Here is a 16,297-nt window from a genome sequence, read left to right as displayed (position 1 = left end):
GGTGCTCAGCTTAGAGGGAACAGTGCACGTGACCCTGAATCCTCCCTTATGCTGCAATAGGCTGCTGGGGGAATCTTCTCATGTGATGTGTTGGTTGTCTGTTTGTTTGTTTGTACGGACATACTGCAAATCAATTTCCCGTTAGGGACAATAAAGTTACCATTGACCATTGACCAAAGCACTTGCTCATAGGGGGTTATATGATTGCTTGGGTTTTTTTTCTGTCGTATTATTGTACGGTCTTTACCTTTCAATATAAAGTGCTTTAAGGTGACTGTTGTTGTGATTTGGCGCTGTATAAATAAAATTGAATTGAATCTTGTCACTGTGGTGTCTTTGTTATTAGCAGCAGTACTTTTTTTTAATGCCAAAACCCAGTTAGTAATGGCACATTATGTTAGGGAATCTGGTCTTAAGCCACTGTGGGATCTATTTAAACTCTATATCTTTTTAATTAAACATAAGAAAATTTCTTGTTTCCAGTACACGTTTTGGAACTTCATCCCAAAGAATATGTTTGAGCAGTTCAGGAGAGTCGCCAACTTCTACTTTCTCATCATATTTCTGGTTCAGGTAAAACATTTTCTTGCTCACACTGACTGAACTTCACTACAAGGCTTCTGCAAAGCATGTTGTAAAGATAATTCATATTTTTCCTTAAGGGAGAGTTTTCCTTGTGTGCTGTTTATCTAGAGACGTCTGCTTTCTCTTGAATTTAATGGCACTTGCATCAGAAGCATACATTAGAAAAACTTCATTAGAAAAACATCTCTTTCTATGAATCATTATAGTCAATCAAAGAAATGTTTCACGTAGAAACACATTTTTCTTTATGCTTCATTATTGACATGTGCAGTTCAATATACAGAGAATGGTTTCTACCTTAAATTGCTCAAAACTTGGAAACTCACACTAAAACTGTCGTGATAGACCAGAGGAAAAACGTGTATATGGGATTTCAGAGTGAGATGTCACTTTTACTATACTTATTCACCACTGTGAATAAGGGAACAGCTTAAAGTAGCTCCACTCATCATATTTATGTTATGTTTATATTTATGTTTAGTGCCATAAAGCTCAGACATGTTTTATTGCCTATTTACTGCTGTCTGTCATTTCTATATATTCTTCTTCCCCCGAAACCTTTTCTGCCATTCATTTCTCTCTCTCGCTGTATGTTCATGTGTGCGGTCACTTCAGTTGATTATTGACACTCCCACCAGTCCGGTCACCAGCGGACTGCCACTGTTCTTTGTCATCACAGTCACAGCCATTAAACAGGTGAGTTCACCTAATGTGACTGTTAACAGTAAACACTACACCAGCAGCCACACCTGCAGGCACACATGTTCACTTTTACATCCTCCTCTCTGTCTCCTCCTGTCTCTCTTAGGGTTATGAGGACTGGTTGAGACACAAAGCAGACAACGCTGTCAACCAGTGTTCTGTCCACGTGGTGCATCATGGCAAAGTGGTCCGCAAACAAAGCCGCAAACTCAGGGTGCGTGTGTGAAACCAGATAACTCACTCACCCCATCTAACAAAGCTTTGGTGCATTTGTTTTAGTGGCTCACACTGAGGAATTTTCCTGCTACTAAGCTCTCTGTACGTGTGTGTGTGTGTGTGTGTGTGTGTTTGCCTGCATTTAAAAGCAATTTAGCATTAAAAGAACTTAGATTGATGTATGTTATGTAACGACATAAGACTGAAATGATATGAGCTTACTGCTGGTAAGTCATTAGGTGTGTTGCATTTGACTGCATTTTCCGTTCAGTGACTGTATTTCTCTACTAAAGTGCTGCTAGGACTCCTCACTGATATGCTCACTTAGGTGGTCAGAGCCAGGACGGTAGTGGCAAATTAGACCCCGGTGAATTAATTTAAATATGCAAAAAGCTCCAGCTGTTGGCTTCAAGGTATCAAGGCCCTGCATGTATTAGAAGTAAACATTTGTTGTCTCGGTCTGTGTGGCAGGTTGGAGATGTGGTCTTGGTGAAAGAAGATGAGACTTTTCCCTGTGATCTCATTCTCCTCTCCTCGTCTCGAGATGACGGGACCTGCTTTGTTACTACAGCCAGCCTGGATGGAGAGAGCAGTCACAAGGTGTGCTGGATAAACTTAATCCACTTAAATATGTACTAGATGCATTATGATTTGCTGTGATTTATGTTTTTCTCTGTCCATTTATCCATTCATTCATCTAACTCTTAATCCATTCCCTTATTGCTTTTCTTATTTCCCTTCATCTCCCTTCCGCCCTCTGTCACCATGCCACAACGTGTGTCTTTAATACTTCTCCTCCTGTGTTGCCTTATTACTTACACTCCCATTATCTTTCTCTCTTTTTTCATTTACCCATCCATTTCTTCTGTTTTCCTTCCCTCTTCCAACCTAGACATATTATGCAGTTCAGGAAACCAAAGCTTACAACACAGAGAAAGAGGTGGACACGATCCATGCCACAATAGAATGTGAACAACCACAGCCAGACCTGTACAAGTCAGTAACACACACACACACACACACACACACACACACACACACACACACACACACACACACACACTTGAACAAAGTGTTCTTGCAAAATAAATGTGCCTTATCTTAATTCTTTTCCTACCCACACAGATTCGTGGGGCGTATCAACATCTACATGACCAATGAGCCAGTGGCAAGGTAAAATAACACAAAAATATTACATTTTATATTAAAGATCATTAAAGAAATCAACATGTTTCTATTGTATTCACTCATCATTCAAAAATAAAATTCAAAACCATCCAGACATGTATTAAATTTCTTTGATGACAAAGTGTGATGCTGCTCAATCTTTCAAAGAAGATTTCGCATTTCTGCAGAATGACGACTTAGTGCGAAGCTTACCTGTTTATCTTAATTAGATTTAATTGAGCACAGCATTAGCTCACCTCAGCTGCAATGCCAGCAGATCAGCTGATAACAATCCAAGCCCCCATCAGCTGATGGCTCACCTGATACACCTCTGCATCTATTTGGCAAATCTCTTATGGAGTACACTAATATTTTTTCTTTCCCTCAGTTGCTGCACTGCTGCAGGATGCTTTGAAACCCACTTTTACTCTGCAGCTGACTTTTTAAGTGCCATATCTGTTGTTCTTGAATTATGCTTTTCCTGTCTCTAGCTTTCTGTATATGTGCATGGAATGGTGGGGAATTCCCAGAACAGAGCCATGCTGCCAGATATAAAGTTCTTCAGATGGAAATGGCATACCTTATTTGCCTCTTACTAGATTCAAGATTCAAGATTCTTTATTTGTCACATGCATAGTTATACAAGTATAACACGCAGTGAAATATAATATAATATAATATAATATAATATAATAATAATAATATTATAATAATAATATTAGATCTTTTTGTTTGTGAAAGAAATACATGATTGTTTATCATCTGGACTGTCTGCAGGCCGTTAGGATCAGAGAACCTGTTGCTCCGAGGAGCCACACTCAAGAACACTGAATATATCTATGGTAATTCTACACAATTAATGATAAATGTTAGAAATTACCTCAACTTTATACTTTTTAATATTCTTTTTTTTTAATGTACAGTGCAGCATTTTGAATGAGACTTTTCCTTTTCCCCCCTGTAGCTGTGGTCATCTACACTGGCATGGAAACCAAGATGGCTCTCAATTACCAGTCCAAGTCTCAGAAACGATCTGCAGTGGAAAAGTAAGCTCTTTTCGTTTCCTCCTCTTTCATTTTTATATTATATTATGAATTGTTTCTGAAAGGAGCCTATTAGCAACGATCAGTGCTCTCATGCAAGTTTCACAGTCTTTGGCTGTTTCTGTGCTAACCAGCTTAGATAATAACTGAAATTTTTCTTACCCGTCCTTAGAGCCATCTGTTCACTTCTCATGTCTTGGTTTATTCATTGAGACTTAAGCGTCTGTGTGTGTCTCTTTGGCTCGCTACGCTGACTGGATCAATTTTCTTTCCATCTGGCGTAGACAGTGTCTTTGTATCCAGATGTATAAATGAGTGACTGTAGGTGGATTACATTCACACTTGCTCACTACGTGTGTCTCATTAACTCGTCGGCTCATTGACTCAGCTCAGAGTAAATGTCTTGTCTCACCTGTTCCCCTTTTCAAGTTTGAATATTCTGACGAGTATACTGAGTTGTTTTCCAAGTTACCTTTTACATGGTGGACTGGGTTGCAAGTTTTTTGGGGTTCTAGTGCTTTTATTTTTTTAGTTCCTGTTTGTTAAAATCGCCAAATAGCTGACCGGCAGTCAGAAATCTCTTATGGATTGTTTCTAACTCCCTTTCAAACTACTTTCATTTGCACCTGCGCACACTTGTGCTTTTTACACTCTCAACCACAGTGGGAAATGGTACCAAAATAGTAGAAATAGTACCAGGGCCTCAAACTCCGCCCCTTATTTTTTTGTGTTTGCACTCATGAGAACATGTGTTATCACCAAGAGAAAAGAGGGATGAAACACAAGAAACACAATCATAACAGTTCAACATGTGATACAAGACACTTAAGCACATGCTACACAAAGTCTAAAGCTTAGAACCTGTATATGTGAATTATATAAACATGTGATCTGCCACAAACTGCCATGCTCCATCTCTCCACTTAGTCATATTAAATTCTACTCTGGAGGTTGTGCGTAATCTTTCAGGGAAAGAATAAAGCACACAAGTCATAAAGACAGATCAATGCAGGAAAAATGTAATGAAGTCAATGGAATGTTTTAAGGGAGGCACAGACTCCTCCATCCTTGGCAGATAGTTTCCATAATCCTTTTTTTTCAAATGGGGTTTTCAATCCAAATTTTTGTCCACATTGTTCAAAGCAGATTAATGAAAAACTCATCTATCTTTCACTATCATGAAGAAATATGTCACAGATCTTTAACTTCTCCCTCTGCAGGTCAATGAATGCCTACTTGGTGGTCTACCTGTGCATTCTCATCAGCAAAGCTCTCATCAACACGGCACTGAAATACGTGTGGCAGTCCGACCCCAACAAAGACGAGCCCTTTTACAACCAGAAGACGGAAGTTGAGAGACAGAGACACGTTGTGAGTCTCGAATCCTGGAAAATAAAAATATTTCGATCCCCTCTTTATTGTCTCACACGTTCTTCATTCTCCTCCTCCTCAGCTAATCAGGGCATTCACAGACTTTTTGGCCTTCATGGTTCTTTTCAACTACATCATTCCCGTGTCCATGTATGTCACTGTGGAGATGCAGAAGTTCCTGGGCTCCTACTTCATCATGTGGGACGATGAAATGTTTGATGAGGAGCTGGGGGAGAGAGCTGTGGTCAACACATCAGACTTGAATGAGGAACTGGGGCAGGTAGCAAAGTGTACTTCACTCCGGGCAGAATAATGAGCAAAGAAACATTACTGTATGGAAAAGTGAGTTAGAGATAAGAATAAAAAAACACTTACCCTGCTTTCTTTCCAGGTGGAGTATGTGTTTACAGACAAGACAGGAACGCTAACAGAGAACAACATGGAGTTTATAGAGTGCTGTGTGGATGGACACGTTTATGTACCTCACGCTATCTGTAATGGACAGGTAAAACGTTCAGTCCCACTAGATTGATCTGTTAAGATATTCAGCTTCAGCCATGAACTTTTCTTACTACAAGCCTCATTCATACACAGTCCTACAAGCACTTTCTTTTCTGTGCTTAAGCACTTTGAGCCTGACGTTCACATAATCACACTGCAGTGGATGCACCGGGGGAAACTCAGTTCAGGGTTCAGGTATTTTGTCCAAGGATACTTTGGCATGCAGACTAGAGGATCAACGGATTGAACCACCAGCCTTCCAATTAGTAGATGTTGTGGGTGTTTCAGTGTATGCATGAAAGAACCACAGTTTGTATGGATGCAGCTTGCTAATAAGACTTGCTGGATAATGTTGTGCATTTCTAAAGATACAAATAAAGGCACTCTAAAGGAGATTCCAAGGGTGGTTCAAAACCATTTTAATGATGCCACACTACTTCCATCCTTTATATACAGTCTCTTTGGACAAGGTAAAGATGGATCAATGTTTGTGATTGATTTATTTATAGCCTTTCATTTATTTACAAAGAGTTCATATTTTTATGTAACGGAGGTGTAAAAATCAAATGACAGAAAGGCAACAGTTTAGGCCTATTTTAGGGTTTTTTTGTTTGTGTGTTTTATCTAATAAAAATCTGTGAGAAGAATGTAACATTCATGCGTTTAGTCATTTCTGTGTTTTCAATGGATTATTACAGATTTCCTGACAATAAAACTCCTGGGCATTGTGCGTTTAGTGTAATCATCTGTGTTCAGTGCTTAATGGTCATACAAGGAAATCAAATCGTGCCTGCAAGTCTTGCTGCTGTTTATTGAGCCATATGTCTATTTATGTTTGCCAAGTAACTGATCATGAGCATTAATTGACAAGTCAGCAGCTCATACAACCTTAAATGTGCTGAACAGACAGTCTGTTGTAATTTTAGGAGGGTTGTTGTGTTGTAATATTATTACAATTTACTCCTTTTAACATAGGACTTCAAACATCAGAGTAAAGGGGTTACTGTCACATAAACATGGACATCGTGCTGTATATGTCAAGTCTTAGAATCAAGCTTTAATACTAAAATGCCATATGTACATATCATCGTAGCCTGTGTTTGATAACCAGTCACCCCCAGAGTGATCTGTGGTCTGTATGTCTGTAGGTGATGCCTGGAGCTGCCGGTATGGACATGATCGACTCATCCCCAGGTCCTGCAGCCAGGGTAAGTGCAGACTCGCTTTGAATGTGCGTTTGTGGTTTGTGCGAATGAGGGTAATCTAGTGTCGGCCGTCCACTGCAGGAGCACGAGGAGCTGTTTTTCCGGGCGTTGTGTTTGTGCCACACGGTGCAGGTGAAAGAGGAGGATACTGTAGATGGGATCAAACATGGCATTCACCAGGGCAAGTCCACTTCCTTCTACATCTCCTCTTCTCCTGACGAGGTTGCACTGGTGGAGGGCATGAAGAGGTGCAGCACACACACACTCACGTTGCACACAATGGCAGCAGTAATCGCTGCTGCATTCAGAAGAATTTAGTTTTCCCATTTTTCTATTTCTGTTTTTTGGACATTCATTTTATTCACTCCAATGATGGTTGTTCTGTGCTGCAGGCTCGGTTTCACCTATCTGAGGCTCAAGGACGGTCAGATGGAAATCTTAAATAGGGAGGATGAAGTTGAAAAGTGAGTGTGCCGCTTTAAGCAACGTTATTGTTCTCTGTGAACCTTGAAAATGAGATGACTATTGTTATTTTTTATCTGTTTTTAACTTCTTTAATTGATAGTTGGCTATTATTTTTTCAGTAGCATTTGTGTGATTTTCTTCCTGTTTTTATCAGGTTTGAACTGCTAGAAGTTTTGACATTTGACTCAGTCCGACGGAGGATGAGCATTATCGTCAAGGCCAGCACTGGTAATGCGCACAAAACTAGATATGTATATTCTTTATATTGATTTCTATGTGTCTGTGTTTATGTTTTTCTTTAATCCGATCCTCTTTTTTTTCTGTGTATGCGTTTGAGCAGGTGAGGTTTATCTCTTCTGTAAAGGTGCAGACTCCTCTATCTTCCCAAGGGTCATCTCAGGCAAAGTGGATCAGGTCCGAGCACGAGTGGAGCAAAATGCAGTGGTGAGAGAGCACAAACACACACACACACACGTGCAGGCTCACTCTCATCTTTCTCATATCGTTATAGGCTCATACAATATAACAGGAAGTTGTTTTTTCCTGAAAGATCGTGGCTCAAGAGTTTGGAGTTCGCCTTATAGTCGGAAGGTTGCCGGTTTGAGCCCCGGCTTGGACAGTCTCGGTCGTTGTGTCCTTGGGCAAGACACTTCACCTGTTGCCTACTAGTGGTGGTCAGAGGGCCCGGTGGCGCCAGTGTCCGGCAGCCTCGCCTCTGTCAGTGCGCCTCAGGGTGGCTGTGGATACAATGTAGCTTGCCAGCACCAGTGTGTGAATGGGTGGATGACTGGATGTGTAAAGTGCTTTGGGGTCCTTAGGGACTACAGGCCAATTACCATTATCTAAGTTCTTTGCATGGTTACAGTTTACACAACCACATGAGAAGCATCATGTAGTTCCAGTAAACAGAACTTCTTTCTAGGTGGATCTGGTGTGGCCTTTAATTGACAAAAGCACAAGTCTATTTGTTTTTTTACATTTTTTATTAACATGTATTTAATAATTGTATCAGCACAGTCTTTCTATCTGTGGGACTGGCGTAGGATTTGGTCAGAAGATGGAAAGAAGCTTTCTTTAAATACTGAACAGAACCATAAACAGTGATGGACTCTGCATACTGTTTTCTTTATACACCCACAAAATCCTTGTGGGAAAAGTAGGAAATGCTAATAAGTAGACAGATAGTAAGAGAGTGCACCTAACTAAGCAGTCAACTGCAAAATCTCATAATGACTTCCAAAGTGCAAAAATAAATATCGCAGTCTGAATAAGACTATTTAAAGTTCAGTTTACTCATGAAAATACCACGATAGCTTCAATTTGCATGCAGTAAAAAGCAGACGAGTGACACAAATGTTGCTGTGGTTGCAGCTACAGATAAATCACAGGTTTCTTTGGAAACTGAAAAATATGTGGTGAGTGTTGTACCAGTGAGGCTGAATGGGTAGTTGGCATCCACCCACCATACACTCACATTCAGAGGCTGTATTCAAGGAACAGTGTTTTATGTAGATTCGTTTTTATTGAGTCTTAAATATATACCAGCCTGACCTTGTGTGAATCTCTGTTCTCCACCAGGAGGGTTTGAGGACACTTTGTGTTGCCTATCGCTCTCTGAGCCCAGAACAGTACGAAGAGGTTTTCCAGCTGCTGAACAGAGCTAAGTTAGCATTACAAGACCGAGACAAACAGCTGGCAGAGGCTTACGACCTCATCGAGAAGGACCTGATACTGCTGGGAGCAACTGCTGTCGAGGACAGGTGCTGAATTTTTTTTGGTATTAAGGACACCTAAATGACAAATTATATCAACATCCTGCACTTTTTTTTTCATCAAAGGTTTTCCTGTACAGCTGGTACCTTGGCAACATAACCACAATTTACATTGCATGCTGTTGTCATTTCAGTTATTTGTCCTTCTAAGTGCAAATTTTACGTGAAATGCCCTTTCAAAAATTACACTTATGCACCTTTTTTCCCATAAATGTCTAAACCTCTTCAGCTCAAGTGACTCTTAACATTACAGTAATTCTGTGTCTGCTGCCATGGACAGTGCTGTCCTAGTTCTGAGTGAACCAAAGTGAGTGAGGGAAAGTGGCAGTTTAACCCTCCAATCACACACGTGCCACTAAGGCAATTATAGTGCAGGCTTAAAACTACTTGTCAGCCCAGAGGGCGTTTCACCCATCCAGCACAGAGAGGAAATAATCCACGTGCTGGAGTACTGCACAGTTGAGCTGTTGTTGAATAAAAGGCAAAGAGAAATAAAAGAAACCTATTTATTTAATGCAGCTAAAAACATGCCACCTCTTGTTTCTTGGCTGCGTACCAGGCTACAGGAAAAAGCAGCAGACACCATTGAGTCTCTGCACAAAGCTGGTATAAAGGTGTGGGTGCTGACAGGAGACAAGATGGAGACTGCAGCTGCAACGTGCTATGCCAGCAAGCTGTTTCATCGCAACACCCAAATCCTGGAGCTGACCACCAAACGCACTGAGGAGCAGAGCCTTCACGACGTCCTGTTTGAATTGAGCAGGACGGTCCTTAGGCAGCATGGGGGCATGACCCGGGACACCTTCTCTGAGTGGGTATTATGTTCACAGCATGCTTCAGACAGTGTCATCCTGCAGTTACTCGTATTTGACAGGTTTTGTGTTTTTTTTCCCAGGCTATCAGGTGATTGCACCGACTATGGTCTGATCATTGACGGAGCTACCCTCTCTGCTGTAATGAGGCCCGGCCAGGAGGGCTCAAACTCAGGGAATTACAAAGAGAAATTCTTGGAAATCTGCCGGAACTGCAGTGCCGTGCTCTGCTGTCGAATGGCGCCACTTCAGAAAGCACAGGTACGAAGGCCATCTGTACTCTGAGTTTAACTGTGAAACAGATGTTCTCACTCATGTCATTAAGATTCAGATGGACGCTAAGCTGAAATCCACAACCTGCAGATTGTCAAGTTAATCAAAGCCTCGGAGGAGCACCCAATCACGCTGGCCATTGGAGACGGAGCTAATGATGTCAGCATGATCCTGGAGGCCCACGTTGGTATTGGTTAGTATTCTGTCTATTCCTATGCAACATGCCACACTCTGGTAAAGTTTGTTTCCTTCTTAATACAGTTTCAATTTGAAGAAACTAGAAATTCTTAAAAGCAGTCCCTTGTGTACAGAAGTCAGCAGTGTGTACAGCACCTGCATTCACACAAAATCCTTTTCCACACAAAAACTGTACTTTTGAATTTCCAAAACTAAATTTATGCAGAAGTGTTAAAACTGTTAGAACCATACTATTATCATTGCAATAATACTTTGCCCTGTAAATGGTCACAACGCAGGCATTATGGGTAAGGAGGGTCGCCAGGCAGTGAGGAACAGCGACTACGCCATCCCGAAGTTCAAACACCTCAAGAAGATGCTGCTCGTCCACGGACACTATTACTACATACGCATCTCTGAACTTGTACAATATTTCTTCTACAAGGTAGTCGCCCTGAACATGTTTTGAGTTTACTTCTTTTTAAAACTTTGTATAGTTTTTAAAATTTGTTTTAAGATGATTGTAATTGCGGAGTCTGTGGCTTTAGCCTAAGTGTGCAGGAATGCTTTGTGTGAGATTTAATTTATTAATTTGTTTAGTTCATTAATTTTCATATTTTTGATATTTATACTCTGTAAAATTAGCGTTCAGCAACAAAAAGACCTGTACACATTTAAATTGTTGTTCTTTCTTTTCGCAGAATGTCTGTTTCATTTTCCCCCAGTTCCTCTACCAGTTCTTTTGTGGCTTCTCACAACAGGTGTGCACTCACAAAACCTAAGTACCATAAAAACAACAAGAACAAAAATACTAACACGGCTCTCTTTCCCAAACCCCAGCCGCTGTATGACACGGCTTACCTGACTCTCTACAACATCAGCTTCACCTCGCTGCCCATTCTGCTCTACAGTCTCATCGAGCAGCACATAAATATGGACATCCTGAAGAAAGACCCTTGTCTCTACAGGTGGATTTCTGTTTAAGATTGTCATGTCAGAAATGTGTCGTTTAGTAAGACTGCAAATCGACCAGCTGGATCGACTCTAATATCACATGTTCTTCAGGAACTTGTTCTCATGACATGAAAATTAGAAAAAGAAATTATCTGCATGTTTCAGTAATCCAGTCTTCTGCAGCAGATAATGAACCATCTGTTTTATACAAAGCAGACTGCGTGGTAGTTGGATTCTTCCGGAGATGTACTGTAACAAGAACAGTGTTGAGTTAAAGTCATCTAAGCAACAGAAAATATAAATATTTCAATAATTCTTTAGACACTTTATACACGGCCTCCAGGTGCAAAGTAATAGCAGATGATTTGGTGTTTTACTCTGATTAATTTATATTTACATTACAGTTTATTTTACATCCATCATATGGCAGATAACCGCCTTCTTGGATTTGGTTTTGTGTGTGTTCAGAGTTTGAAAAGCTACGTTTTTAGCTTTACTCTTAAGTTGTATTCTTCCAAAAAAGAATCAACCTTTCCCACAAACAATGACGCTGTCTGTATCGATGTATGTATTATACTATTAGAGACTCATTGGCTGTGAGGCAGGCAGTGTACTGTGATATTAATCTACAAACATGTGATCTCTGTTCTGTATATCTACACAGAGATATTGCTAAGAACTCTTTGCTGCGGTGGCCCACCTTCATATACTGGACAGTCTTGGGCGTTTATGATGCCATTGTGATGTTCTTTGGTGCTTACTTCCTGTTTGACAACACCACCTTCACCAGCAATGGACAGGTAATAACCATGTGGCTTTGACAGGCTCTTTAATCGAAACAAGGAGAAAAAGGCCTGGAAAATATTTAAAGTAAAGTTCAAAGTAAAGGAAAAATAGTAACTGCCTATTTTATCTATAGGCCACTTCAGTTTTCCACAAGCTCCATCTGTTTTCTGTTTGTCATCTGACTTTTTAGTCTTCTTGTGGTGTTTGGGGTTAGTTAGGGAACATAGTGACAGTGTTTTAGGTCTCAGCTTGTTCCTCAACCACTTTTGCTCTGTAAGTTAAAGCAAAATGGATTTACTTTTAAATATACTGGCTGTACTGTGCTTTGCTGACAGGTTTTAATGGCCTGGCTAATGCCTGACACGTAGCTTATTGTATTGCTTGCAGAAACTGATCAAGTTGTAGCACAAACTAACATTAAACCTGTAGTGTAAATGGATCTGGTATTATAAATGTGTTTTCCTGACACTGCACATTATTGTGTTTGAAAAAGTAACTATCTGGTAGTTACATGTAGTTATGAGATAATTATGGTCAAGTAATTTCTCATAATAATGACCTTGTACTGGATGGTTATTTATGTCACTTGAAAATGCAGGTTGTTGGCTGATAAAGTTTGAAGACTATTTTGCCTTTTAGTAAATAATATTTAATGTCAGTTGGATAATTATATATATATAGATGTTTAAGTAAAATCTGATGACGTGTGGTTTATATCTAAGGCCTTATTTAGACTTCTGCGGGAAATCTTTTTAGAGCCCATAACGTAACCTACATAAGTGGCCGATGCTATTGGCAGGATTCACACTCGTGCTGGTGCATTATGTGGTAATTACCATGTGGTCGTGTCCCAGATAAAATACTGGGATTTTTTCCTTCCCACCGAGGTCCACGCCAGGTTACGCCATAGGCTTTAGCGGGGTTTGCGGTTACGCTGCAGGTAACAGCATAGATTTCCCGCTGAAGCATAAATCTCTAGTAAGACACGACAGCATGGCGGGGTTCCCATCATCTTCCTCTCTGTTCTCTATTTGGTTTGTTTAATTTCTCAAGCTGCATTACTCTCCCAGAAACATGTTGAACTGTTTTTGAGTTGCTTGATTTCACTTGGGTTTTCTTCTTCTTCTTTTTTGCATCCAATTCTTTTCAATTTTTTTCCTTTCAGCCATAAAACTGTTTATGTTATTATGATTTTCTTCTGGTCACATGCTCTTCTTCTTCCTATCCTCTTACCTTTGTGTTGCTTTTTCTTTTTGCTTCTCTTTCCTCCTCCCAGCTAATGACAACCAACACACAGATGGTAAGCCTGTCGCTGTCTCTCTGTCGTCTCTCCTTAGTTTCACTTCCCTGTTTCGCCACCGTCACACAGCCTGATACAAACTGCTGTTCATCTCATGTCCGGCCCTCAGTGCTTGCTGTAGATACGTCAGCTGTAGGCTTTTCTGTAGTGACTCGCTGTTTCCCAGACCCATGCTCATGTGTCCAGCTGTCAGTGACCAAACACCTTAGTTATACATCCTGTGTGCTTTGTTTGTGGCAGATGTTAGGATTTCTCTTAAAAGCAGGGCATACGTGCTCCTGCTTCCATTATGTAACAGTTAGAGATCATTGCCTAAAGCATTACAACTTTTTATAGGATTACTTATAAACACATAAACAGGAAGCAAATCTGAAGCTTTTGAAGTGTTAGAAAAAGAAAAGGTGAAAGAAAAACATTGAAATGCATCTGATCAATGATGAAAATCATTTTTCTGCCTCATGCGAGTGTTTCTGTAGCGCTACAATTTATGTTGTAATGTATCTGATAGTAGCTTGTACTATACTTGTACTAACAATGTAAAAATCAGAGCTGCATTTGGAAGCTGCCTCTGAAAAGCTTTTATTTTATCATTTCATGCTCATCATTTTTATTTTTTAACTTTATTTATCACGTTTCACCCCAAGGTGCCTGTTTTTAGCAGAAGTATAGTGTAGCCCAAGCAGTTAGATGACCTTCAGTGTACCCATACTTTAAATTTTATGATACTAGTTCATTTTTGGTTTTGGGCTTCATCTTATTGCCACAGGCTTGTGAAAAAAGAAAATCATGCAACAGTCACTTCTCAGTTATGGTGTGCTAGAATCACTATGTTCTCCATGTACCTCTTAATATGACACCTCAGAATAATTACAATAAAGGGAAAATATGCCAGTTTTAGTGCTGCACAAAATGCTGAAGGAGCTCATTGTGTAAGTTGTAGTGAAGAAGCTGCCCTGCATCGTGGTGGTCTTAAATGTGCACGATGACTTTTTTAGTGTTCATGTAAAAGGGTTTCACTCACAGAAGAGACTGATAGGAATATTCAGCTATACAATCACATCCTCCTCCATCCATCAGTCATCTGATAACCAGCTCCTCACCTGAATGTTGCTACCTGAGCACACTGCCATCTGTTTGATTGATTGATTCCTTACTTGAATATGTCAACTTTTACCTCATAGCCTAGTCAAGTCATCCGAAAAGCATGTTAGCGCAGGTGTGCTGAGCATTTAAGTACTGAATAAGCACAAGTCAAATTATTTACTTTAACAGGTGCTTAGAATCTGTTCACATCAAACATACAATAAAATAAATAAAACAAAAAAACAAGAAGTTGAAAGTGTTTCATGCACAAATCTCCTGATCAATAACAGCAGCTGCTTTTTTACCTTCTGCAGATGTTTGGAAACTGGACATTTGGGACACTCGTCTTCACTGTGCTAGTCTTCACTGTTACATTCAAGGTAACCACACAGACACATCAGAACATCACAGAAACACCCAGGCAAGTCTGGCTCCAGTCTCACTTCCATCGTCTCTGTGTCGTAGCTGGCCCTAGATACTCATTACTGGACTTGGATCAATCATTTCGTTATCTGGGGCTCACTGATCTTCTTTGTGGTATTCTCCCTGCTGTGGGGTGGAATCATCTGGTATGATTAAAGAAATATTTTTGTATTTAAATGTTTACTTGATGTAAAACTGTGTCAGTCAGAGTGACGTTTTATTAGATGTTTTATTGCATTTGTTTTCATGCAGTCGTTTCCTCTCTTACAGGCCATTCCTCAACTACCAGAGAATGTACTATGTGTTCATGCAGATGTTGTCCAGTGGCCCAGCCTGGCTCAGTATAATCCTTTTGATAACAGCCAGTCTGTTGCCAGATATGGTGAAGAAGGTCATATGGAGGACACTGTGGCCCACCACTACTGAGCGCATACAGGTGGGCACAAATGCTTGCAGAAATAGAGAGTAGTTGCATAAAAAAAACAAATCTTTTTTAAAGTATTATGGATATTTTGGAATAATTGCAGTAATGCAAGAAGACTGATGACCACACATCCCGTAAATATTTTGCTTCCTGCCAAAGTAGGACGTGTTTGTTAACCATTACTTCATTTGTTCTTCAATAAAGGTCGCTGCTTCTTTTCTACATGAATATTAATAATGAAAAATGCAAGAAAGCTCAGTTTACACAGGTCAAACAGCGCCCCCTGCCTTTTGCAAGGCAGAAATCTATTTTGTGTATTTACCTACAAGCTACCTGCGTTTACTGTTTATTATTCACTGGGATGTTTCAGTTCCTGACATGTCGAACTGACAATTGTGGGTCAGCAGAGGTATGCAGGGTGTGGCTACATCCCTGCTTTGGTAGTTGAGCCTCTGTGTCTGTGTGCAGCGCTCCTTTAATTTTTAAGACGAGTGCGCACAATAGTGTGTATTTTTTTTAGCGGTTAACACTCAGAGTTCTGTGTTTTATTAATGGAGAATAAGAACAGTGTCCTCTGCTGAACCAGGAGTGCCTCTAAAGGCATTAATTGTTAATGGGTTGCAGTGTGGAAATGTGCATTAGAGTTTCATAAACAGTGTATAAAAGAAGGAAAATTGCAATCGAAACTTTATTTCAGAGCAGTTTTGAAAATGAACATTAAATAATGCTGCACAGTAAGAAGAAAGAAGGAAAGATGGGATAAAAAAACATCCTGCTTATGTAAAAAAGAGAATAAACTCAAAGCTATGGACTGATTTCAACTCTGAGGCGCTGAAAGAGCAGCGTTAACAGCAGTTATTTATCTGATGCATACTGATTCATCAGGACTGAAAGATTGGACCAGAAAAACATGATTAGGTGTATAAACACTGACATGTGGCTCAGAAATAATGAATGGCAGAAGGCATTCATTAGCAGCAAAATACTGAAATATTCAGTATTCCACTGAAAGTTGACAGAAGAAATTATGTCCATAAA

The 16,297-nt window shown here is 40.0% G+C and overlaps 1 protein-coding gene across 6 annotated transcripts in view; it reads left to right on the top strand.

Annotated features, from left to right (window-relative positions):
- The window catches only part of atp11a (ATPase phospholipid transporting 11A), a 53,083-nt gene that overhangs the window by 29,411 nt on the left and 7,375 nt on the right, over nucleotides 1-16,297 (top strand). For 4 of the 6 annotated variants that reach the window (XM_005920084.3, XM_005920082.3, XM_005920086.3 and 1 more), the window contains exons 3-30: nucleotides 484-573; nucleotides 1,201-1,281; nucleotides 1,394-1,501; nucleotides 1,975-2,103; nucleotides 2,396-2,499; nucleotides 2,629-2,676; nucleotides 3,448-3,512; nucleotides 3,635-3,716; nucleotides 4,934-5,084; nucleotides 5,167-5,364; nucleotides 5,476-5,589; nucleotides 6,734-6,793; nucleotides 6,872-7,038; nucleotides 7,183-7,254; nucleotides 7,410-7,483; nucleotides 7,596-7,699; nucleotides 8,834-9,015; nucleotides 9,587-9,838; nucleotides 9,923-10,100; nucleotides 10,203-10,305; nucleotides 10,589-10,734; nucleotides 10,991-11,050; nucleotides 11,130-11,257; nucleotides 11,908-12,043; nucleotides 13,306-13,329; nucleotides 14,727-14,792; nucleotides 14,878-14,981; nucleotides 15,106-15,271. In XM_005920084.3, coding sequence (XP_005920146.1) covers nucleotides 484-573; nucleotides 1,201-1,281; nucleotides 1,394-1,501; nucleotides 1,975-2,103; nucleotides 2,396-2,499; nucleotides 2,629-2,676; nucleotides 3,448-3,512; nucleotides 3,635-3,716; nucleotides 4,934-5,084; nucleotides 5,167-5,364; nucleotides 5,476-5,589; nucleotides 6,734-6,793; nucleotides 6,872-7,038; nucleotides 7,183-7,254; nucleotides 7,410-7,483; nucleotides 7,596-7,699; nucleotides 8,834-9,015; nucleotides 9,587-9,838; nucleotides 9,923-10,100; nucleotides 10,203-10,305; nucleotides 10,589-10,734; nucleotides 10,991-11,050; nucleotides 11,130-11,257; nucleotides 11,908-12,043; nucleotides 13,306-13,329; nucleotides 14,727-14,792; nucleotides 14,878-14,981; nucleotides 15,106-15,271 — 3,192 coding nt within the window. The remainder of the gene's footprint in view (nucleotides 1-483; nucleotides 574-1,200; nucleotides 1,282-1,393; nucleotides 1,502-1,974; nucleotides 2,104-2,395; nucleotides 2,500-2,628; nucleotides 2,677-3,447; nucleotides 3,513-3,634; nucleotides 3,717-4,933; nucleotides 5,085-5,166; nucleotides 5,365-5,475; nucleotides 5,590-6,733; nucleotides 6,794-6,871; nucleotides 7,039-7,182; nucleotides 7,255-7,409; nucleotides 7,484-7,595; nucleotides 7,700-8,833; nucleotides 9,016-9,586; nucleotides 9,839-9,922; nucleotides 10,101-10,202; nucleotides 10,306-10,588; nucleotides 10,735-10,990; nucleotides 11,051-11,129; nucleotides 11,258-11,907; nucleotides 12,044-13,305; nucleotides 13,330-14,726; nucleotides 14,793-14,877; nucleotides 14,982-15,105; nucleotides 15,272-16,297) is intronic. The other 2 variants (XM_005920083.3, XM_005920087.3) reach the window with 1 other exon arrangement.

This window comes from Haplochromis burtoni, unplaced genomic scaffold, assembly GCF_018398535.1.
Source record: "Haplochromis burtoni strain Fernald_Lab_line unplaced genomic scaffold, NCSU_Asbu1 Contig_40, whole genome shotgun sequence".
Taxonomy (NCBI): domain Eukaryota; kingdom Metazoa; phylum Chordata; class Actinopteri; order Cichliformes; family Cichlidae; genus Haplochromis; species Haplochromis burtoni.
The sequence above is the reverse complement of the archived record's forward strand: the minus strand, read 5'-3'. Positions and strand labels throughout refer to the sequence as shown.